This window comes from Oryx dammah, unplaced genomic scaffold (assembly GCF_014754425.2).
Source record: "Oryx dammah isolate SB20612 unplaced genomic scaffold, SCBI_Odam_1.1 HiC_scaffold_21, whole genome shotgun sequence".
NCBI lineage: Eukaryota > Metazoa > Chordata > Mammalia > Artiodactyla > Bovidae > Oryx > Oryx dammah.
Genome location: NW_024070205.1, coordinates 38,021,416 through 38,045,005, shown reverse-complemented (window position 1 = coordinate 38,045,005; position 23,590 = coordinate 38,021,416). Strand labels below are relative to the sequence as shown.

Here is a 23,590-nt window from a genome sequence, read left to right as displayed (position 1 = left end):
CGTGACCTCCTCACGGCCGTTCAAGAAGAAAAGATTCTTTGAGAGAGCTTAATAGCACATAGCTGTGAGCATACATGCTACTCAGACTAGAGTTTCATTTGGCAAGGAGAAGGAACGTAATGGGGAGAATGAGTGCGGGCCCTGCATCATGTCACACGAATGCTGCTGCAGGATCAGATTGTTGTTAAATCCCTGGAGAGCCGCTCCCTGGCCTGGTAGAGAACTAGTCGTCACCAAGCTGGCGAGGAAGAAGCCCAGAAGACAGACTGGGGTGGCGGCAGATGGAGGGCAGACAGAGACATAAAACAGTCCCCGGGCCATTCAGAGAACCGTAGTCTGCAGCTTCTAGACTGCAGTGGCTGCTCATTCACGTGGCCAACACCGAGTGGCAGCATGGCATGCCATCTGCTGGGTAATGGAATCCGTCCTTTGGCCCCTGCCAGTGATGAAGCTGCCAAGTGCTCAGAGAGGGAACATTGGATGGAAGACTCTAGAAGAAGGAAGATTTTTCCAAAGAATTTTAAGTGGCAGTGTTATATTGTATTTTAAATTATTATTTCCTGAAAGTTTAAAAATGTATTAAGTAATGCAGAGAATAAAGAGCTTTTGAAAAGCGAGTTGTTTTCCTCCAGCAAATGTGCAGATGTGGCCTGGTCTCTCTGGCCTCATCAGGAAAGCAGCTGCTGGCCCTGCCAGGTGGCCCACTGTCAGCATTCCAGCAGATCCAGGCCTTGGCCTCCTTATGGGAGCCCTTGTCAGGGCTTCCTGCCATCCAGATGATTTGCCCTGTCCTCGCATGCCCACACGCTGAAGTTCTGGTGACTCCTGTTTCTGAGCAGGAAGTGATGGGAAAGACATGGCCTGACAGCTGCTCTCACGTTATCCCCGGGTCGTTCCATCTCTGTGCCAAGGAGCTAGCATCCCCACCAGCAGTGCACATACCTCCGGATACTCTGAAGGCGTACTGTGCTGGGTGCGGTGTCAATACATACAACATGGCATGCTCAGGGGAAGCGAGTCTGTGGATAAACAAAACAGCCTTGTGTTCTCTGTGCTTCACAGCAGTCCTCTCTTTTCTCCCTGGCAGGAGATCCAGGCTACCTGGTATGAGAAGCTACACGAGTGGGAAGATGCTCTCGTGGCCTATGATAAGAAAATGGACACCAACAAGGACGACCCAGAGCTGATGCTGGGCCGCATGCGCTGCCTCGAGGCCTTGGGGGAATGGTGAGCTGCAGCGGGATGGAGGCCCAACTGCCTTGGAAAGACTTCTCCCAGCACTCTCTCCCAAGACTCCCACTTTTGCTTTCATTTGTTTTCCCAGGAAGCATCTCTCACTTGGGAGTGTTTTCTCTCTATTTTGTCTCAGTGATAAATAGAAAGATTCTTTTCTTTCTTTCTTTCTCTCTATCTCTTTCTTTCACTTAGTCTTTGTAATGCTCTAGGACAGGACAGGAGTGGGTGTGTTCCTAGGATCTGCACCTGTTCTTTCTGTCTGTTAACCTGACTGGCTGATGAAGACTTCATATTCTTACTTTGCAACCTTGATTTTTCTTTTTCTCTTCATTACCTATTGCTAGTGATTTTAGGAAAGAAGAACAGATGACTGCTTGCAGACAGTTACTGTACAATTACTGAGAGTACAGGGACAATGATCTGTAGGCAACTCTGAAAGACGCACATGCGGGTGGGGCAACCTTGCAGTTTTCCTGGAGGAAGGACCAAGGCTGGGAGACAGGTGAAGAGAGTGGAGAAGAGGGGAAAGGGTATTCCAGGTGGAAGCAACAGGGATGCTCAGCTGAGAACATTTGCCATGGTCTTGGTCTGGGGATTTGTTGGGAGATGTTTTCCAGCATGAAGTGCAGTTTTTTTAAAATAGCTAAAATAAAATGCCATACCACAGTCATGAACTAGTTTAACTACAGTTTTTAATAAATGCCTTTCTACCTCCCCAGGTGCAGATATCTCTGCTTTCTCTTGCTTGTAAGACTGAGGGCCCTCCATTCATTCATTCAACCAGTCATTATTGAGTGCTTGCCCACTGCCAGAATCTGTGCTGGGGCCCTGAGGACACCGTGTGAACAAGAAGGGCAGAGCCCCTGCCTTCTCAGAGCCGACAGGGCAGATGACCAGGCCGCTGTAGCACTGAGTGAATGTAGTTATAAAGGAGAAGTCCAGGGTTGGTGGGATAGAAGAAGGGGCCCTAATCCTGACTTGGAACGCTTCCAGGAAGAAGTGCTCTAACTTGGGCCTAGACAGTGAGGAGGATTGAGCACAGTATTACGTTACGGGTTCTGAAAGTTCAATGTGGCCGTGGGGTCAGGTGTGATGCAGGAAAGAGATAAGAGGTGGGGCAGGAGAGCTCCGCAAGCCCCAGGCCAAGCCGGGCCTGTAGACCTTTCTTTGACCTAAGGGCTGTGGCTAGGCCATCCTCCAAGCCTACAGGACTTCTGTTTTGCACTCTTCCATTCAGTGCCCTGGATTGTTCACGTCTTCCTTTTTCTTCTCTTCTCTGCATCTTTCAAGCTCCACCTGAACTGTTTCTTCCTCTTGGAAACCTGTCCTGCCTTCCCCCCTTTACAGTTAGAAACAACCACGTCCAACCCAGGGCTGGCTTGGTTGTGAGAAGTGACTTCAGGTGTGATTTTGTCTAACCTCCTCATGTGACAGTTGGGAAACTGAGGCTCGTAGGAGTTCACGTCTCTACCCTGAGGCCTCTCAAGAGCAGTCTTCTGGGCCTCCTGACGCTGCACTTCGCAGTGCCGTCCACCCCTGAAGTCTTGGATTCCTTCCAGCTTTATAATTACCTATAAAGTGTAAGTGGCCAGTGATGCTGACCAAGGGGTTTAAAAATGCAGCAGAGTAGAAAAGATTTTTAAAAGAGATGAAAGAAGCAGAATTCTTTTCCTGATCATATGCAGGTTTTTTTTTTATCTGGTTTATTCAGTCAATTCTATTTAAAGTGCAGTTTTTAAATTGCTTTTGCTTTGAGTATATATCCTGAACGGGCCTGAGGCAGGTGTTCACCGGAGGTGGCTGTCAGGCACGATCTGGGGTTACCAGTGAGTGGAAGACCCCCTTTCCCCATGCTTACAAGAAATAGCTCCCCCTTCCCCAGCTCCAGCCCCAGCCACACCTGCAGCCACATGAAGCTAAGTAAGCCCCTTCCCCACACTGTTCCCTTGCGTGGCCTCTGCATCCTGAGAACAGATTTCTTGGGAATGAGATCCCAGACAGCCAAGTACTTAGGTGTTGTTGGAGAATGCTCCCCCAGGCTTTTGGCTGATGCTCTAGGCAAGAAAGTCAAAGTTTTGGAGGATCTTTTACCCAAACCTCCTTGGAGTCACAAAGAGTTGTCAGAGAACCTCCTCGTGGATGCCCCATAGACAGGCTCATACTTTTTTTTCTATTTGGTTCTCTTCCCCTCCCTACCTTTGAGAGTTAGGAATTAGTATATTCTGCATTCTTATTTGTAAGAAGTCTTTGTAGGAGAGGAACCCTGCCTCTGTGCACACTGACCAGGGTCTGACAGCTGTTGACACAGTCGCAGCTTATCCTCTGGCGGGCCTCCTCTCTAAGATGCTGCTCTGCAGTGCTCCTTGCTTTGTCTCTGGAGGTAACAGTATGTAGTGTTTCACACTGAACTCATTCCCAGGCTCAAGGGGAAGAGCAGAGCAAAATCTCAGACTTGGAACACAGAAATGGGGTGTCCTGATGAAACAGCAGAGGGAGGCTGAAGTGCCTGTGGCTATGAGCTGTACAGATTTGAATTCTAGAGTTGGAAGGACCATTCAGAGAGAGAACATCGCTTTTCTTTAGCTCCAGGCAGGATTCCCACCAGAATACGCTGCCCAGAGGATCTGTGCTGTGCCCTGAGCCAGTGGTTCTCAAACAGTGGCCCTTGGGTCACAGCATCTGTATCGTCCAGAAACTTATTGTTTAGTCACTCAGTCGTGTCTCTTTGTGACCCCATGGACTGTAGCCTCCCAGTCTCCTCTGTCCATGGGGTTTCCCAGGGAAGAATACTGGAGTGGGTTGGCATTTCCTTCTCTAGGAGATCAAATTTAAGTCTCCTGCAGGAAGAGCTGCTACTCTAGGAGAATCTCCAGCAGGACCCAGAGTGAAGGTTTCTAGGTTTAGGTGGCAAGAAACCAGCACTGATGTCATCCAGCTGCTGTCACTGAGCTTCAGTAAGTCCATGGGGCAGGATGGCTGCCCGCCTCCTCCTCTTTTTTATCTTGGGCATGTATTAAGCTAGAATGCTCATGTCCCTGACTGTCTTCATTATGTGCCAGAGAGACAGTGGAAGGTGATGACTGCCAGGCCGCGATGCTGGATAGCAGCCCTGAGCAGTTCTCTTGGATGTGGTCACCAGTCAGCTTCTCGGGGAGCTCAGCCTAGGTCCCTTCAGCATCTTTATCTCCTCCCCATTCACAGTCCCCCAGGTCACCTTACAATGCACTTATGTCCTACAAGGCTTCTGAGCTGGGCCACTTGGAGCTTGTACCTTTTCTCTTGACTCCAATCTCAATACCAAGCTAAAATACCCTGTAGTATCTCTTTCAGAAAGCAGGAGAGATTGAGGAGTCTCCTGGCTGTCTTGAAGCTCACATGAATGCAGGAGCTCATATTCCCACAGAAGCAGAGTTTTGTTTCCTTTCACTCAGAAGTGCCACATAGGAGGGCAGCAGTTTTAACTGCCAACAGGACGTCTCTTCTTGAGGGATTCTGCTCTGTGTATCGAATGCATCTCATTGTCTCCTAGTGACACCTACACTCAGTCATTGTACAAAATTCCGAGAGTAAGCAGCATCTGGATTTCTGGTGGATGTGACTGTTGTAGAGCCTTCTTCCTCTGCACAAATTGATTTCATTTGAATTTCATTTCAGACTGCAGCCATTTGTATAATACTTATAAGAGCCAATTGTCCCTATAGCTTTGAGCCCAAAGTGAATGTCCAGATGTGTCTCTCCTGATTGCTTTCTCTGTAGGCCTGCCAAAGGGAAAGAGCCCAGAGTTCATTGGCATAGGAGAGAAGTTATTTAATATTTATGAAGAGGGCCAGATGTTTAGGACATTGCACGTCGCATCGAGTTAGACACAGTCCCTCTCTTTGATAAACTCATTGTCAGGAAAATTCTGAGCCACCAAGCCATAGAAACGACAAATCACCAGACATTTCTCAATTATATCATGAAAGCACTTTTTCTTTAAAGGCTTCCAGATGAAGTCAGGCCCCATTCATCTAGTTCCCCTGCAACCCCCCAGCTAACCCAAGGGGCTCGAGAAAAAAACGGGCAGGTCATGGAGGTGATTTTGGTTAACCCGACTATATAATTCTTTTCCTTCAGGGGGCAGCTTCACCAGCAGTGCTGTGAAAAATGGACTCTGGTTAATGATGAGACCCAAGCCAAGATGGCCCGCATGGCTGCTGCAGCTGCATGGGGTTTAGGTAAGGCTGCCCTCCCAGGCACCGAGTCATGGGGAGGACAGTGAGGCTGGAGGCTCGCCTCTGAGTAGCAAGGCACCATGGCTACAGGCAGAGTGTCAGGTCTACAGAAGCGTGAAGCAGTTCATGTCCACTTCCACCTCTTCCGTCTGTCCTTTCTGTCTCATGGCTTTCTTGTTAGACATGCATACAAATCTCTCTTCACAGGGAAGCCAGGGAAAACAGTGTGCAAGCATCAACACTGAGATACTCAGTGTAGTCTGCATTCTGGCTCCATTGTCATAGCCTCTTTCTGAGTTTCTGCTTCGCCTGGGGCCTCTGTGTCGTGATCCAGTATGACTGCTGGAGTTCTACCAGCATGTTTACCCAACAGGAATAATGAAAGCAATCAGCTGTCTGTCTCCTTGATTTCTTAATTTTATTGTAGAACTTTCCCAATGATGATGAAAGTAAATAGTACAGTGAGTCCCTATATGCTCTTCACCTCCTCCAGCAGTTACCGACATTCTGACAGTCTTGTTTTCCTCTCTTCTCCTTGCTGCCCAACACTAACCCACCTTCCTCACTCCCTGAGTGTTTTCAAGCAGCGATTTCCTTTTAATCTCCACAGAAAAGTGTCATGTTCTGATCTCAGGCCCCAGCAGAGAGGATTACCCATGTCTGTCCCAGAACGGCTCTTGGCCAGAGAGGGAGGGTCTGTGGGTGTCCCAGGTGGAAGCTGCACCTGTGGAGTCTAGAGGAAGGTTACATAACGTCTGCCTCCATCCCTACCCTCTGAGTCACAGAGCTCACATCCTCTCCTTTCATGAGCTCTGAGCTGGATCCAGAACATTTTTCAGAAATGAATTGCTTCCTGAGGAGTCACTGTTTGTTATTCACTTTTGCCCAGAGGCACAGAGAATGGATACACCGGTGGTCTGGAGTGAAAGGCAGGGAAAGGCCTCATAAAATTGGGGCCCCTGCAGCATGCACCTAATGAAGCCAGTGTCTTTTCTGCAGATGGTCTTAGAAATCCTGGCATTTGAGACATGCTCACCCCACCAGGGGAAGCAAATATCTGTTCCCAGATGCCACCATTTCCCCAGCCTGCCGTGATACAGGACTACTGTGCTGTGACCTAGCCCATCTTTCTGTTGTAGCAGAGCCTCTTAAAATATTTATCGCCTCCTTCTGAGGCAGAGGTGCTGCCAGCATGAGACAAGTAAACTGTCTCATCCTGTCCCCTGTCCAGATAATGATCCATGTCAGTTGTTTGCAGGAAAATGTAATTTCCAAGGTATCACTGAACTGTGAGATGCTCCACTGGTAGGGGAAAGGTTCTTGGTCTCACTGAGAGAGTCCCCGGGGAGTTCTCTAGGTTAATGAGGTGCTGCACTCCCCCTCCTGACCTGTAGCTCCTTCCATCTCTCATGGAACTAGCTCCCAGGGGCAGCCACAGAGGCCTGTATTTGGAAGACAGCTATGGCGTTGTTAAATTGGCTTGTTCAGTCTCACAGAGTATAGAGGCTCTCTGCGGGATTCTGATACATCAGCCTCAAGATTGTCCTATTTGAACCCCAAGCTAAATGCAAGTAACAATGACAAGGCCTATTTGATATACTGCCTTTAGCCCAGCAAGCTGACCACTCTGATGTTTTCTCTGTTTATATGTGTGTGTGTGTGTATGCACATGTAGGTCAGTGGGACAGCATGGAAGAGTACACCTGTATGATCCCTCGGGACACCCACGATGGGGCATTTTATAGAGCCGTGCTGGCACTACATCAGGACCTCTTCTCCTTGGCACAACAGGTAAAAATCTACATGTAACCAAAACCTTCTAGTATGAAATGGTAATCAAGGGTGCCCAGTCAGCTCCTAGGCACAGGGCACCTGTGTAAACAGGCTCTGACATTTGGCTCTGTGGGCTCGCTAGAATGGCTTAGGAGCCTAAGACTCAGTGAGAAGACAACTCCTAGCACGTCAGCCACTTTCTGCTCTGAGAGGGACACCTGTTCTGCAAGTTACCATGTAGATTGCTTTTGGAGTTGGCTTCTTGGGTCATCGTGGCCTCCTTTTTACCATGTTGCTTTAGTGTTCCCTATGGTGGAGAGAAACTGTCCACTAGAGGAGGATTCAGAGAGCAGTGTGCCCCTTGCAGCAGAAATCCCACCTCTTCTGGCTGTGAGGGCATGTCACACGCTGGTCACCTTCTAGGGAAGCCAGCACTTTATTTGGAAATCCTCTGCTGTCTGGCAGACTAAAATAATGAGGTGATCATACCCACTCTGTCAGGCACCAGACTGTCTTAGGTAAGGTGCTTGGGTGAATGCTCTGAGGACTGCAGGACCGGCACATAGTCATTAACTTGAAACGTTCAAGAACGGAAGAGTTCCCCATGCTGGGGTTTTAACTGATGAAACAGAGAAGCCTTAGACTGCAGTCCTATGACCTCTGGTTTACATGATGTGAAAACAGCCCTGGGCCATTCACATTCCGGACACAAAAGCTCCCATTTACCTGGAGAGGATCGGGCATTTTTCTGCCAGTTTCAGAGACCCTCTCTTAGGAGGACAAGGTGCTTAAAAGCAGGTGGGCCATTTGAATGCTTGCACGGTCTGTTGTTATCAATATGCCCAGCAAGAAGTTGAAAGCAGATCGGTCTGCAGGCTGTCCTCTTGAGATGCAAGAGCACAGTGATTCTCTTTCTAAGCACACGTCTCCCTTCCTTTGTCACCCAAGCTCTGAGACAGTGAGCTTTTGGCTGCCATATATTTCTGTTTTTTTCTGAGAAATCAGAGAATGCTTTTATCTGGGCTTTCAAATCAGGTAAAAGGTTTCTTCCCTTCTTCAGTGAGCTTTTCTCTTCATCACTGGGATTTCAGTGAGACAGGGAATTTGTGCATCTGGTGGGGAAGCCCAAAAATCACAGTGCTCCCCTCAGCTCCCAAGCCTGTAGCTCCATTCCTGTGCTTCTCCCGTTCTCTTCCAGTGCATCGACAAAGCCCGGGACCTACTGGATGCAGAGTTAACGGCGATGGCGGGAGAGAGCTACAGCCGGGCCTATGGGGTAAGTGTGGACTGCCTGTGCAGTGCCAGGTTTCCAGCTCAGTTCAGTTCTTTTTGCAGAGTGGGTGCATGAGTACACACAGGCTGCTGGGAGTGTGCCTGTGGGACCAGAAGGAATGACTGCAATGAAGCCTGGCTTTCAGATTCTTCATGCTGTATTAAGTTGGAATGTGATTTGTTTCCATCAGGCCATGGTTTCTTGCCACATGCTGTCTGAGCTGGAGGAGGTTATCCAGTACAAACTTGTCCCCGAGCGACGGGAGATCATCCGCCAGATCTGGTGGGAGAGACTGCAGGTGAGCCTGGTGGAAAGCCCTGTGCCACCCTCCCTACTCCTCTGATCCCCGCTGACATCCACTCCCTGCCTCCTCACTGAGGCCTGGTATACATTCAAAGCAGAACACCCATGGGCTTTTCACCTGAGCCTTTAGCTATGAGAGAATGACCACTTTTCCAGCTTCATTTTACCCTTCTCAGGGAATAAAAGAAAATAATTTTTTTTTTTTTTGTCCATGCCCCATACTTTGTGGGTTGTTAGTTCCCCAACCAGAGATCAAACCCGTGCCCCCTGCAATGGACACGTGGAGTCCTAATCTAACTGGACCACCAGGAAATTCTTGAAAATATCTTAAACAAGTGACATTATGGCCAGCCAGTTGAGAATCTTGACCTCAAAATCAGTGGTTCTCAACTGCAGCTATGTGATAGAATGACCTGGTACTACGTGCTGTCAGTTCAGTCATGCCCAACTCTTTGCAACCCTGTGGACTATAGCCCTCCAGGCTCCTCTGTCTGTGGGATTCTCCAGGCAAGAATACTGGAGTAGGTTGCCATGCCCTCCTCCAGGGGATCTTCCCCACCCAGGGTTTGAACCCAGGTCTGTTATATCTCCTGAATTGGTAGTCGGGTTCTTCACCACTTGCACCACCTGGAAAGCCCAGAATAACCTTGGAAAGCTTTTAAAAATTGAAATACCCAGGTCACGTCAGACCAAATCAACAAAAGTCCTGGGGATAGACCCAGGATCAGTATCTTTCCAGCCTTCCCAGATAATTCCAGGATGTGGCTGATGCTGAAATCCACTGCTCTAAATCCACTTGCTGGCCACCTTTCAGTGGGGGGGCCTGATGTTTTCATTTACTAACTTCTGCGGTTTACAGTTCCTCAGGTCTTGGTCATGCAATAATCTCTGCAAACTTTTTTCCACTGAAGTTTCCCCTCATCAAGAGACTAGTCCAAATTCTCCATTAGTATTCGCATTGTACATTCTGATCATTTTAGCATGAGGAGCTGTCGATTCCCAACCTGGGAGTCAGGAGTCTCAAGTGTTCTTGGAAAGGACAGTTCTCCTGCCCCCTGAGGAAACAGAAGGAAAGTTCATTGACAAAGCCTTCACTGCTCCAGAAGGCACTTGTCCCCCTGCTCATCGTAATCAACCTCCCTCGATTGTCAGTGGTTTACTGTTGATCCAATCCACACTTAATTCCAAATTCTGTCCCCAGACCAATCGAAGTTTGTGCTTCCAGCTTTTCAGGCTGTGACAGAGCCTTCTGACTCCAAGTTGCATTCCTGTCCACGGAGTTCTGGGCACATTCGTCCGGAAAGGAAAGGAGTGGGGCAGAGGCTCACCCATGAGCACAGTCGTTTATGCTCTGAAATGAGCACATGCAGTTCCTTCCCATGTTTTATTAGCAATTATGAAATGTCCAGTGAATGTTTTGGTGGAAAATTGTCTATTGAACCCCAGAAAAGAATTCCACAAAGCCAGAATTTCCCGCTTGTCCACACCCTCGTTTTTCTTTTTTTTTTTAAGTGCCTGTAATGGGGTGAAGGGTTCCCAAATCAGAGATCTGATTAATCTTCTAGATGAGTCTCGGAGAGGGGAGACCCATGTTTGACTTCACTGTGTCCATAATACCATCATCATCTTAGGCCTTCGTGACCTTCCTACCTGGAGACGCAAGACACTTTTTGCTTTCCAGAGCCAAGGGATTTCAGCATGTGGGAGAAGCTGGCAGATGAGAAGTCACCAGAACATTCACTCAGTGTACTTTGTTCTGTTTTTCTAACTTTCCAAATCATTATTGTTAACGGGATGAAAGATGATGGTCCAAAGGCTAAAAATACAGTGTTAACTTTGAGGTAGGAATTTGGCTCTTATGGCTGGCTTGCTGTCCGAACACTCAACTAACTGCTTAGCCTGGAAGACTGCTGTTTTGTGATCCATTCAGCTGAACTCCCCAGCCGGTAGCTCCCATGGGACAGTATGAGAGGTCAGCCTTACTTGCATGGGGTTCTTTTCTTGCCTTGGGTTCTTTATTCAGACTCAGACTGTCCTGTCATGTTTAAAAGCCTGCAACTGGACTTCCCTGGTGGCTCAGTGGTAAAGAATCTGCCTGCTAGCACAGGAGACAGGTTCAATCCCTGGTCTGGGAAGATCCCACATGCTGTGGAGCAATTAAGCCCATTCACTGCAGCTGTTCAGCTGGGAACCACAACTCTGGAGTCCCCGTGTCACAACAGCTGAGGCCTGCTTGCCCCAGAGCCCGTGCTCCACAGCAAGAGAAGCCACTGCAATGAAGAGTAGCCCCTGCTCACGGCAGCTAGAGAAAAGCCTGCACAGCAACGAAGACCCAGCACAGCCAGAAATAAATAAATAAAAATTATTTGTGAAGTTATTTTAAAGCCTTCAACCATTGTTGCTAGACTTTTAGACCTGTCTCCATGGAAGACAGCTTATTTGGTTTCATGGAATTCTCTGATGAATTGATAGATCTCAGAAACCCATCCCCCTGGTGTTCATCTCTGCGTCTGATTTCTTATCAGGAAGATAGAGGAGGAGAGGCTCACTGTGTTCTCAACAGTCTTTTAATATAAAATTAACTTGGCCCTTTTGATAGTGATTAGTTCACTGTTTTTAATTTAAAAGAATTTATACGTGTGAATGAATGAGGTCTTTTCCCTTCTGTGTATGGTTTTTGATCTGAGATATTTTTTAAAAAAATGAAGAGGAAAGACAAGGCCAAGATCTGAGTGCAAGTTTAGGCTCTAATAATTTTAGGAATATAAATGCCACCAACTGTCAAATAACATCAGTTGAAACTTTAATTATTTAAACTTTTTTTTACGCTTAAGTAGTTTTTAAAATTTTGAATGATACATCTTTAATTTTTGTCAACGATAATCATCTTCAGCCAGAGAGACTGAGGCAAAAAAAGTTAAAAATACATTATTTACAATCCAGAAAAGAAATTTAAATAATTTAGTTCATTTAAACTTCACCATAGCCCCTGAAGTTGGTACAGTTCTTACCCCATTTTACAGATCAGTCACAGAGAGGTTAAGTAACTTACCAAAGAGTCACGATAAGTAGTAAGTGGATGGACCATGATTCAGGCTCCAGAGGCCTTGCTCTGTAGCTTCTCGAATTTTGAAAAGTTCCTAAGAGGCATTCACTCACAGTACCCTTCTCTTGAGAAATATGAGATTATAAGAATGAATCTCTTTTTTTGTTTTGGGGTGGGTTTCACTGTTGTCCACGATGGGGTAAGATGTAGCAGAGCACATATCTAATCCTCACTTATGAACATTCCAGGGCTGCCAGCGTATTGTGGAGGACTGGCAGAAAATCCTCATGGTGCGGTCACTCGTCGTCAGCCCTCATGAGGACATGAGGACTTGGCTCAAGTACGCAAGCCTGTGTGGCAAGAGTGGCAGGCTGGTGAGTGTCCAGCCCCTCCGTCGGGTCGGGGCTGAGGAGGGAACACTGCTCCTGGTCCAGCCCTGTGTCTAACCTGACCGCTTGTCTTGAAGGCACTTGCTCACAAAACCTTAGTGCTGCTCCTGGGAGTTGATCCATCTCGGCAACTTGACCATCCTCTGCCAACAGTTCACCCCCAGGTGACCTACGCCTACATGAAAAATATGTGGAAGAGCGCCCGCAAGGTCTGTACCCGACTGCAGCAGCAGACCACGTTTCTGTAGAACACTCACCTAATCTGCTTCTCACTGCCTCCTCCAGGACAGAAAGGAGACAGTGTCCAAACCGCCATGTCAGGGAGTTCGCTTCTGTGGGGAGGCTATTTGGGCCAGATTTCAAAAAGTGAATCACATTCGGGGAGATGCACGTATACTCATGGATCAAACCAATGCATGTATTCACATTTTTTTTTTTTTATGAGCAGCTAGAATATGCTGCAACAGAAAAAGCACAGTTTCTGGGTTGTGTTTTGTTTTGTCTTTTTCCCTAAGAGAAATACCCCAAAAAGCAGTGTGTTTATGAAAACACAGACTGAAGCTTTCATAAGACCAACTTGGTTTTTCAGACTTCTTGTCTCCTCTCCACTCATCAGTTTGGATTCACAAGCAGCAACACCCAGGGTGTAATGCTAGAAACAGTGGGGAAAGTCATCTTGAAGCCAGTGTGGTATTCCTCTGACTTTATTTACAGACAGGGCCTCGGGAAATAGATGTGACTTCTGGTGGGATTTCTTTCTGTTTTATTTTTAAAAACAATCTCCCTGGCTGATGGTGGTGATTAACCCAGAGTAGGTCCTGGAGGCACCGTCAGCACCTGCTTTGGCTCCTCACCGTCCTCCTAAGGAAACAGAGGAGGGAGTCCCAGCTGTCTTCCCCCTTTTGTGCCCACAGTGTCCCTGAGGTGAGGAAGGAACACAGAGCAGCCACTGAAGCCATGGCTGTGGGAGATAGGAGAGAGCAGTCAAGTCTGGGCTAACGGCCCACTTGGGAGATCCTTGGACTGTGGCTGGGAGTTGACCTCTTTTGTGGGTGCTGGGTTCTGTGACTCTGAATGCCACCCAGGGTGGGAACCACAGCCATGCACCCAGGTCCTCGGTCTTTGATTGGGGCATACTTCAAAAGTAATGGCCCAAGTGTCCTTCTCCAAATGTGCAGTTTACGGTTTTTCTCTTTTGTTGTTGGGAGGACGTGTTTATTTAGTCTCTGTTTAGTGTGCCTCCCAGGCCAGAGCACTTTTGTGATTCAAAGCCTGCTCTTCCTCCAGGCAAATGAGAAAAACGGAAGGTGCTGGATCTGAATGTAGTCTGGTTTCCTTCCTATGTGTAGCCTCCAAGTCTTTGAATCTCTTGCCGAAGGCAGGCATAAGGAATATCTTGGCTAATATCTCAACCACAGAGTGGCTTCTTTCAACATAGGACTACAGCCCAACTTCACAGATTATGGCCTTTTCTTAGGAGCCCACATTCTGGAGGCAGACCACAAAACCACATGGATTAAAAATTTAGAAATCAATTTAAAATTAGGTGCTTGAACTTCAAGCTTGGAGCTAGAGATGCCACATCTTCATAAGAGTTCAGGAGCTACTCCAAGAAGACTATTAATACTAACTGTGCTATTGAACAAGTCATTTTACTTCTCTGAGCATTACATTCTTCCTCTGTAGGGACTGGACTCTCTGCCTTGCCTCAGTTAGGTAGACATGGGGAAAAGCAGGAAGACATCAGGCAGTAGGTGTATGGCCAGTGTTCTTCTAGAAGAGACAGTTCACAGAATCTAGAGACAGTCTGGTTCCTTCTGGGAAACTTCACTAAGCCAAAAACCTAGCTCTTGCCCACATGCCCCCAGGCAGTCAAGAGCCAGAAGTGTCTGCCCAGCTCACACTCAGCCTAAGAGAAGCCCCATCCTCCAAGTGAGTTATCTGTCTGTAAGAGAGAAAGAATCATTTTACCCCCTCCTCATTTCCTGGAGATGGAGAAAAGAAGGAGGTTTTTTGTTCTTTTATAATTATTTACTTATTTATGGCCGTCCTGGGTCTTTCTTCCCACACGGGGTTATTTCTGGTTGCGGCGTGTAGGGGCCACTCTTTATTGTGTGGGCTTCTCTTTGCAGTGTTTCTCATATTGCAGAGCACAGGTTCTAGGACTCGCAGGCTTCAGTAGCTGTGGTGTGGAGACTCAGTAGTTGCACCTCCCAGGCTCTGGAGCACAGGCCTAGTAGTTCTCGTGTGTAGGGTTAGTTGCTCACAGCATGTGGGATCTTTCCAGACCAGGGATCAAGCCCACGTCTTTTGCATTGTAGGCAGATTCTTGACCAGCTGAGCCACCAGGGAAGCCCCAGTTATCCTCCACCTTTGTCATGAGAGGTCAATTCTCTTTTCTCTTCCTAATCGGATTTAAGTCTAGTCAGTATAGTTTCCATAGAAGAAAAACTAGAAGAATACTTAGCACTTACCAGGTGTGGGAGGCTAGTATAGTTCATTTTTCAAAGCCAGTGGTGAGGAATGAAACTAAAGGCAGATGTGAGGGAGACAGGTGTCTTGTTAAGTGTTAGAACATGAGTGTGTCTGCACTGTCCTCACGTGTGGATTAGTTCCCTGGTAAATCATTGACATGTCATTCTTCCTCTGGGTGAAGCCCTCTGTCTCTTGATGCCAATTAATTACTTAATTCTTTATATATTAAAAGTATCTGAGGTTGGTTCTGCCCCCCAAGCAAGGGAATTTCATTTTCCTTCAGAGCTATCATTACTAACATGTTTCCACTTTTAAAAAGGAAAGGAAACCTTATATAATTTATAAGGAGATTGTTTTGACCTTATTTATTTGAAGTGTTGGGGTTTTCTCTCCTTTCCTGTAGCAGAGAACACATATTCTCTTTCATTTTCTGTCCCATGCCATTTCCCCTCTCTGTGTTGGTGGATTGGAATCCACTGTTTTTCCCATTTGTGCTTCTTATGTCTGTGTGTTCTATATTCATCCCTGAAGCCCTTTAAAGAGTTTGGACTCCATTTATCATGATGCTGGTGCGTGTGGACATGGCAGGTTTATACAAGTGGCTTGTAACTGACTCCCAAACCTCTGACTCTGGCTCTACTCTTCCCTAGTTCCACTGTTACTAACCCAGATGCCTCCTGCTCGCTTTGTATAAAATCATGTGAGATGGAACTGCTTGAGGACCCTCTGAAACCTTTGCTTCTTAGCCAACCTGTTCAACTAAATGCTTGGCTTGTGTCTTCCCCACTCCACTTGGATGTATGAGGGGCCTCACCCCATCTCTGTGTTCTTATTTGGGTACTGAGGGTTCTGTCAGATCTTTTTAATGTATTTTATTGAAATATAGTTGATTTACAAGGTTGTGTAATTTCTGCTATATGGCAGTGATTTAGACATGTGTGTATACATACCAGGCACACTGTTTTTTATATTCTTTTCCACTGTGGTTTGTCCCCAGATCTATTAGATTTTTTACTCTGTAATTTTTTCTGTGCTAACGTCCAAGGTACACAGTGTCTTAAACAAATACTGAGGGTTCACTAGCCTGAAACAACTCCCAAGAAGTCTTGACTTCCCCCAGGGCGATATATTGATAGTGAATTAAGCAGTGGTTTCCGATTACTTCATATGGATTGTTATTTGGGGAAGTTGGGCAATTAACTTTTCTAAGGCTTGTTAAACTAGTAATTGCAGTTGGCCAAGGAGAGTTACTCCTTGAGTTGAAAAAATATGAATCCTCTTGACAAGTCCAGCCATCTCTCGGCATCATGCTCTGGCCCCCTGTCCTCCCCCATGCTCTAGGGTGTTCTTTGGGAGAGGGTGAACAGCAGTTCTTTCCCCTGGTGTTGGGCCGGACGCCAAGTGACTCCCTGTGCCTTTGTCCTACAGATTGACGCCTTCCAGCACATGCAGCACTTTGTTCAGACCATGCAGCAGCAAGCCCAGCATGCCATCGCCACCGAGGACCAGCAGCACAAGCAGGAGCTGCACAAGCTCATGGCCCGGTGAGCTCCCTACAGCCAGGCCTGTCACACCGCAGCCTCACCCCATCAGCAGCCTCTGCCCCATGGGCATGGTCAAGGCTCCCAGAGCAGCCAGTTGCTTGCATCTCTCTCCCCTTTTCCAGTGCTCCACAGTCTCTGCCACTTATTTTCCCAGGATCCAGTAGTCCAAGAGCACCCGTGTGCTGTTCTCCTGGTATCCAGCTTCAGAGTTAAGACTCCTAGCTTTCAAATGCTGCTGGTTTGATGTGTGACTTTAGATAAGTTACTTAATCTCTCTGTGCCTCAGTTTCCTCATTATCTAAAAAGGGGATAGTAAGAGTTCCTTTTCCCTAGGGTGGAACAGGATGATGTGAGGATTACTGGAAAGAAAACATCAAGCACTTGGAGCAGTACCTGGAACAGAGTAGCAATCAGTGAACGCTAGCTATTAATTTCATCATACAAAGAATGAAGGAGGACGTTGCTGGCAATCCGGTGATCAAGACTCCATGCTTCCACTGCAGGGACCTTGGGTTCCATTCCTGGTCAAGGAACTAAGATCCCTGCATGTAGCATAGCACGGCCAGAAAATAAGGGAGAAGCCATAAAGCAATCAATAAGAAAAATTACTCTCAACAGCTGCCACCCACCGGAATGAATTTGGGGAAGCCAGGTCCATTCACACTTCAGTGTGCCAGTTACCTGGTTTATGTTAGCATTGAAAGAGAGCAAGAAGAGACCATCCCTTAAAAAACTGGTGCCCAAAACCTGTCAGTTTTCCTCCAGGTGGCTGAGAATCCAGGTGGTTCAGTCGTGCTGCCTCTGTAGACTGGGAGTCCACCACAGGAAGGCCGCTGTGCTCCCAGGACGTCGTCCTCCTGAGCACGGCTCTTCTGAGGAGGGGGCAACACAGGGTTGGTTTCTCTGTTTTCAGATGTTTCCTGAAACTCGGGGAGTGGCAGCTGAACCTACAGGGCATCAACGAGAGCACGATCCCCAAAGTCCTGCAGTACTACAGCGCCGCCACAGAGCACGACCGCAGCTGGTACAAGGTAACCGGAGACGGGAGTGAGCCGGGCTCCCCGCCGCTGCCTCCAGAGGCCAGCCAGTGCGCCCCAGGGTGCTCATGCTTCACCGCAGAGCCTCGGTGGCCTGGTCTGGTGCCACGAGTTTGATTCTTTGAGTGCCAAGAGCTAGTCAGAGGTCTGACTGATACAGAAGGATTGAGAGATTCTTTCACCTGAAAAAGATTTATTACACCATTAGTGTGTGCATGGCTGTGGAGATGCTGTCGTCTTTTTGTTCTTTTTTAATGGGAATATAGTTGCTTTACAGTGTTGTGTTAGTTTCTGTGTACACTGAAGTGAATCAGCTATGTGTGTACATATACCCCCTTCCTGTTGGACCTCCTGTCACCCACCTCCCCTTACAGGTCATCCCAGAGCACTGAGCTGAGCTCCCTGCCCACTAGCTATCTGTTTTACACACGGTAGTATATGTATGTCTATCCTAATTTCCCAATTCGTCCCACCCTTCCCTAATCCCCTGAGCCCACATGACCACTCTCTACTTCTTTCTTCCTTCCCTGCAAATAGGTTAATCTGTACCATTTTTCTAGATTCTACATATATGTGTTAACATGCAATGTGTTTTTCTGACTTACTTCACTCTGTGTGACAGACTCTGGGTCCATTCACATGTTTACATATGACCCCATGTTGTTCCTTTTTATAGCTGTACTCAGCTGTATTACTATATACCACATTCAGTTCAGTTCAGTCGCTCAGTCGTGTCCGACTCTGCGACCCCATGAATTGCAGCACGCCAGGCCTCCCTGTCCATCACCAACTCCCGGAGTTCACTCAGACTCACGTCCATCAAGTCAGTGATGCCATCCAGCCATCTCATCCTTTGTCGTCCCCTTCTCCTGACCCTAATCCCTCCCAGCATCAGAGTCTTTTCCAATGAGTCAACTCTTCGCCTGAGGTGGCCAGAGTACTGGAGTTTCAGCTTCAGCATCATTCCCTCCAAAGAAATCCCAGGGCTGATCTCCTTCAGAATGGATTGGTTGGATCTCCTTGCAGTCCAAGGGACTCTCAAGAGTCTTCTCCAACACCACAGTTCAAAAGCATCAATTCTTCAGCACTCAGCTTTCTTTATAGTCCAACTCTCACATCCATACATGACCACTGGAAAAACCATAGCCTTGACTAGACGGACCTTTGTTGGCAATGTCTCTGCTTTTCAATATGCTATTTAGGTTGGTCATAACTTCCAAGGAGTAAGCGTCTTTTAATTTCATGGCTGCAGTCACCATCTGCAGTGATTTTGGAGCCCAAAAAAATAAAGTCTGACACTGTTTCCCCTGTTTCCCCATCTATTTCCCATGAAGTGATGGGGCCAGATGCCATGATCTTCGTTTTCTGAATGTTGAGCTTTAAGCCAACGTTTTCACTCTCCTCTTTCACATTCATCAAGAGGCTCTTTAGTTCCTCTTCAGTTTTTGCCATAAGGGTGGTGTCATCTGCATATCTGAGGTTATTGATATTTCTCCCGGCAGTCTTGGTTCCAGCTTGTGCTTATAGCTGTATAATTACACATTATAGTAACATGTACATGTGCCACATCCTCTTTATCCATTCATCTGTCGATGGGCATTTAGATTGTTTCCATGTCTTGGCTATTATAAATATTGCTACAGTGAACATTGAGGTACATATCTCTTTTTGAATTATGATTTTCTCAGGGTATATGCCCAGTCATGGGGTTACTGGGTCCTGTGGTAGTTCTTATCGTAGTTCTATTAAATTTTTTAAGGAACCTCCATACTATTCTCCATAGTGGTTCTATCAATTTACATTCCCACCAGCAGCGCAAAAGTTTCCCTTTTCTTCATACCCTCTCCAGTCTTACAGACTCTTAGCAGCTTGTTTTCTTAGACCATCTGGACACACAGTTAGTCTCTGGAACTTTATCTTCCCTTGTAGTCTCTGGAACTTTATCTTCCCTTGGGTCATCTGTTCCTTCCCAGCTTCTTTATGATTTCCATCCCTGCCTGCTCCTCATCTAAGAACTGAACTTTCTGTTTCTGTTGGAAAGCTCTAACATCCTGTTATATCATAGGAAAATTTTCAAGAAGATAAAGAAAACTAGAAAATGTATAAAAGCTTGACTGGTAGAGGAATAAGTCTTGGAAGTACACACCTCTGGTGAGAGCATGCTTTCTCGTGTTTTATAAATATCTTTTCTGAGGGGCCTCCTGGTTAGACTGCCTGTGAGGCAGATGTCATCCACTCCTTTCCGGTGTCTCTTTAACCTGCTAATACTCTGGGAATGAATCCCTCTGGGGTCAAAACCTGCATCTGAAGGCCCCAGAAACATCTACAGTAAAATTCTTGCCGTGCTGTAAGCGTGTATCAATCTGATCTGAAAAATGCCCATTTTGTGAAAGCAGCAGTAATTATTCTGTCTAGGACAGCTTCAGTCCAAGACTGGAAGAATATGTCCAGTAAACCTTTGACCAGCTAGAGCCTTACTAATTAGAACTGTGTCCTAACCAGATTACTTTCCTTCATTCAGCTTTTCTGAAAGAAACAAAGGAAAAAAAAAAAAACTGGCTTTAGTCTGGGCCTATTGATTCTGTGCTGTCATCTCCCATCAGTGACGCATGTTAATCCCACGTGCCTGCAGGACTCTTTCTGTCTTTGCTGTGACCCCCCAGCTCACTGTACATATACAGGTATTTGTGGATTAAACGAAGGTATGGGAAAGCTGAGCCTGGGTCATTGTAGGATTCTTATTCATCAAGTAGAAGTTGATTGTGATTCATCTACTCTGCTTAGCTGGGGAAGTGGACACTTCTGTGTTAAAGCAAGGTTTTTAGCAAGGGATTCAAAGAAATTTACCAGTTATCCAGAAAGTTCCAACTATGAGTAGATTATTTAATGTCTTGCTATCACCGCAAATTTACAGTATGCTTCATGCCCTGTAAACCAGGCAGTGCTATCTCAAAGCGTTACTACAGCTCAAACCCTCAGAGGTGTGAGTAGTTAGCACCAAAGGCTTCTTCTGGCTGGCAGTCACTGACCACTGATTTCTGACAGGCCCTCAGCCAGGTGTGAGGGACAAGCAGTGGCCGCGAGTCACCCTCCACGGCTGGCCTGTGCTCTTAGTGTGCCCCCTTTCCCACTGTCCTCTGCCTGGTTAAGACCTCTACCTTCACTCTCTGAACTTCTGCTCTCCTCCATAATCTGTTTTGTATCTGCTGCCAAAGGAATCTTTCAAACCCAGCTTTTAACCCATCTCTCTTTTTTGGGGGTGGGGTGGGCAGAGCCACACTTTGTAGGGTCTTAGTTCCCTGATCAGGGACTGAACCCAGGCCCTAGCAGTGAAAGCATCAAGTCCTAATCACTGGACCACCAGGGAATTCCCTTAACCTATCTTAAAAAAAAAAAAAAAAAAAAAAAACTGTACTTATTTATTTGTTTTTGGCTATGCTAGGTCTTTTTTGTTTTTCTCTAATTGCAGCAAGTGGGGGCTACAGTCTAGTTGTGGTGCATAGGCTTCTCACTGCAGTGGCTTCTCTTGTTGCAGAGCACAGGCCCTATGGTGCACTGGCTTCAGTAGTTGCACATCCCTGGCTCTAGAGTGCTGGCCCAGTAATTGTGGTGCACGGGTTTAGTTGCTGCACATGGGATTTTCCCAGATCAGGGAATGAACCCGTGTCCCTTGCGTTGGCAGGCAGATTCTTAACCACCGGACCTTCAGGGAAGCCACTTAACCCATCTTTAAAAGCTCTGTTAGGAATTCCCTGTCCTCCTGGGTGTGTCCTAAGCTTCAGGCACATGTCTGTTTTCTGTGAACCACGCTGCTTGCCCACCTGCATCTTCTTCTCTGTTCTTACAGGATATCCTTGCTGTGCCTTCCTGTTCCCTCCCCACCCATCTAGCATGGCTCAAGACCTGCCCCAAATCCCTCCTCCATGAAGCCTTCCCAGCCCTGCGCCTGGCACCCCTGTTGTCTCTCTCTCGTTGCCCCTGTCCCATGCTACCTATTTGCAGGTCTTTGAGCGACCTCTTCTCTAGATGAACAGGTCCTGAGTCAAGGCCCATGGCGTGCTCCTCTTCACATGCCCCCCCACCCTACGTCACCCACCAAAGTCCCTGATACAACAGAGGCACCACAGAATACTTGGCGAAACGCCCCATTCCCAAGTGTTCCGCTGCAGTGAAGTGAGGATTCGCTTTAGTGACCACTGAGAAGAAAGGGCAGCCCTTGCTTAGCCTCAGCTGTGGCCTCACACCCCTCGAGGCCCTTGATACCCGAACCTCCTGCCCCAGCTCTTGTCACAGCCTCCATGTCTGTCCTCTCACCCCGCCCCCAGGCCTGGCATGCGTGGGCAGTGATGAACTTTGAGGCTGTGCTCCACTACAAACATCAGAACCAAGCCCGCGATGAGAAGAAGAAGCTGCGACACGCCAGTGGGGCCAACATCACTAGCGCGGCCACTGCTGCCACCACAGCGGCCACGGCCACCGCCACCAGCACCGAGGGCAGCAACAGCGAGAGTGAGGCTGAGAGCACTGAGAACAGCCCTACCCCATCTCCTCTGCAGAAGAAGGTCACCGAGGTACCCGCCCCCCACCCCACCCCCGACTATCACGGACTGACCCGGGCACCAGGCGCCCTGAGGATGGAGCCCTGGTTAGCCTCACAGGGGCCTGAGGCTCTGCTCTGAAGCCCCAGAGGAAGCCAGAAAGCATGGCTTGCCATCCAGCATTGTTTAGACGGTACTTCTGTATGTGTATTTGCGTTTGGGGACCTGATGTAGCCTCCATGCTGAAGAATGAGGTCCTTGTCATGCCTCCCATGTGGCTGAGCTCATTCTCCTAATGCCCTGCACCTATGTGGGGGTGGCCTGCACATCCGCAGACCCACTCTGAGCACAGAGCCCAGCAGAATCCACTCTTGTTTTTTTCTCTTCCCTTCCACTTCCCCTGGGGCAGTCAGTTCAAGCTCTGGGGCAGCTGATAAGCCCAGAGATCAGCATGTTCAGGGTCTTGGTCCCACCTCCTCTGCCACCCTGTTCAGGAAGCTACTGTTAGCCCAAGATATTAACAGTTAGGGCACCATTGTAGTTACTGGGTGCTTGCTACATGTCAGGTGCTGATCTAAAGGCTTTTTGTGCATTAATTGATTTAATCTTCATAACCACTCTTGGAGATATGCTGTTTAGTGGGCTGTTCTGCCCATTTTACAGATGAGAAAGCTGAGGTGGGAGTGTCACTAACATACGTGTATTCCAACAGGATTTGTCTAAAACCCTCTTGATGTACACTGTCCCTGCTGTCCAGGGCTTCTTCCGTTCCATCTCCTTGTCACGAGGCAACAACCTCCAGGACACGCTCAGGTATCAGGAAGGGAAGTCCTGGTGGGCCATGTTGGGGGCAGGTCACAGGAGTCACCCGTAAAGTCCTCTTTCCCTCCCACCCCCATGAGTACATCCCAGAGTCGCAGCTGACTGGGCCTCACTCGTGTGGGTGAAATATGCAAAGAGGAAGGAGCAGTGCCTGAGGACTCCGGTGTGCCTGTTCCGTAGGAAGAAGCCGCCCAACTCTTTCTCAGTATATTGCTAGAATCCCTTCAGCTTTTGGAGGTGACTCTGAGAGGCCCAAACAAATAGCACAGACCACTCAGTCCAGAGGCGGTCAGTGTCCAGCCCTCCTGCGTCTGGGGGTTTCCCGGCTAAGTGCCAAGTTTGCTAGTTACTGCTGTGTTAGAGGCAACTCTTCCTACACATGCAAAGCTTATCCATGGACTCATCTCTTAGATGTATGAGCTGGTGGCATGGTGATCCCTCCCTGTTGTCTGGAGTGGCAAGGCATTCCCTGGGGATGGTCTGTGTCCAGTCAGGCACTGCCAGCCACCACCACCACCCCCCCACTCCTAAGTGCTCCCAAGACCCAGCACACTGGAGCCACTGCTCTGGGACCCTGCCAGCACTTCTCTTCAGGAGTCTCAAAGATGAGAAAACAGGCAAAACCTGGCAAATTAAAGTTTCTAAGACTTTCCTTTTTCTTTTCCAGAGTCCTCACCTTATGGTTTGATTATGGTCACTGGCCAGATGTAAATGAAGCCTTAGTGGAAGGGGTGAAAGCAATCCAGATTGACACTTGGTTACAGGTAAGGGCACTGGGTTACAGGTGAGGACACTGGGTTACAGGTGAGAGCACTGGGTTACAGGTGGGGATAGGTGGATTTCAGGTGAGGGCACTGGGTTACAGGTGAGGGCAGGTAGATTTCAGGTGAAGACACTGGGTTACAGGTGGGGACAGGTGGATTTCAGGTGAGGGCACTGG

The 23,590-nt window shown here is 47.7% G+C and overlaps 1 protein-coding gene across 2 annotated transcripts in view; it reads left to right on the top strand.

Moving 5' to 3' along the window:
- The window catches only part of MTOR (mechanistic target of rapamycin kinase), a 124,571-nt gene that overhangs the window by 84,728 nt on the left and 16,253 nt on the right, over positions 1 to 23,590 (top strand). For both annotated transcript variants that reach the window (XM_040263423.1, XM_040263424.1), the window contains exons 30-41: positions 1,088 to 1,227; positions 5,353 to 5,453; positions 7,126 to 7,241; positions 8,422 to 8,499; positions 8,687 to 8,794; positions 12,094 to 12,219; positions 12,312 to 12,443; positions 16,138 to 16,253; positions 17,167 to 17,284; positions 21,616 to 21,861; positions 22,541 to 22,641; positions 23,318 to 23,414. In XM_040263423.1, coding sequence (XP_040119357.1) covers positions 1,088 to 1,227; positions 5,353 to 5,453; positions 7,126 to 7,241; positions 8,422 to 8,499; positions 8,687 to 8,794; positions 12,094 to 12,219; positions 12,312 to 12,443; positions 16,138 to 16,253; positions 17,167 to 17,284; positions 21,616 to 21,861; positions 22,541 to 22,641; positions 23,318 to 23,414 — 1,479 coding nt within the window. The remainder of the gene's footprint in view (positions 1 to 1,087; positions 1,228 to 5,352; positions 5,454 to 7,125; positions 7,242 to 8,421; positions 8,500 to 8,686; positions 8,795 to 12,093; positions 12,220 to 12,311; positions 12,444 to 16,137; positions 16,254 to 17,166; positions 17,285 to 21,615; positions 21,862 to 22,540; positions 22,642 to 23,317; positions 23,415 to 23,590) is intronic.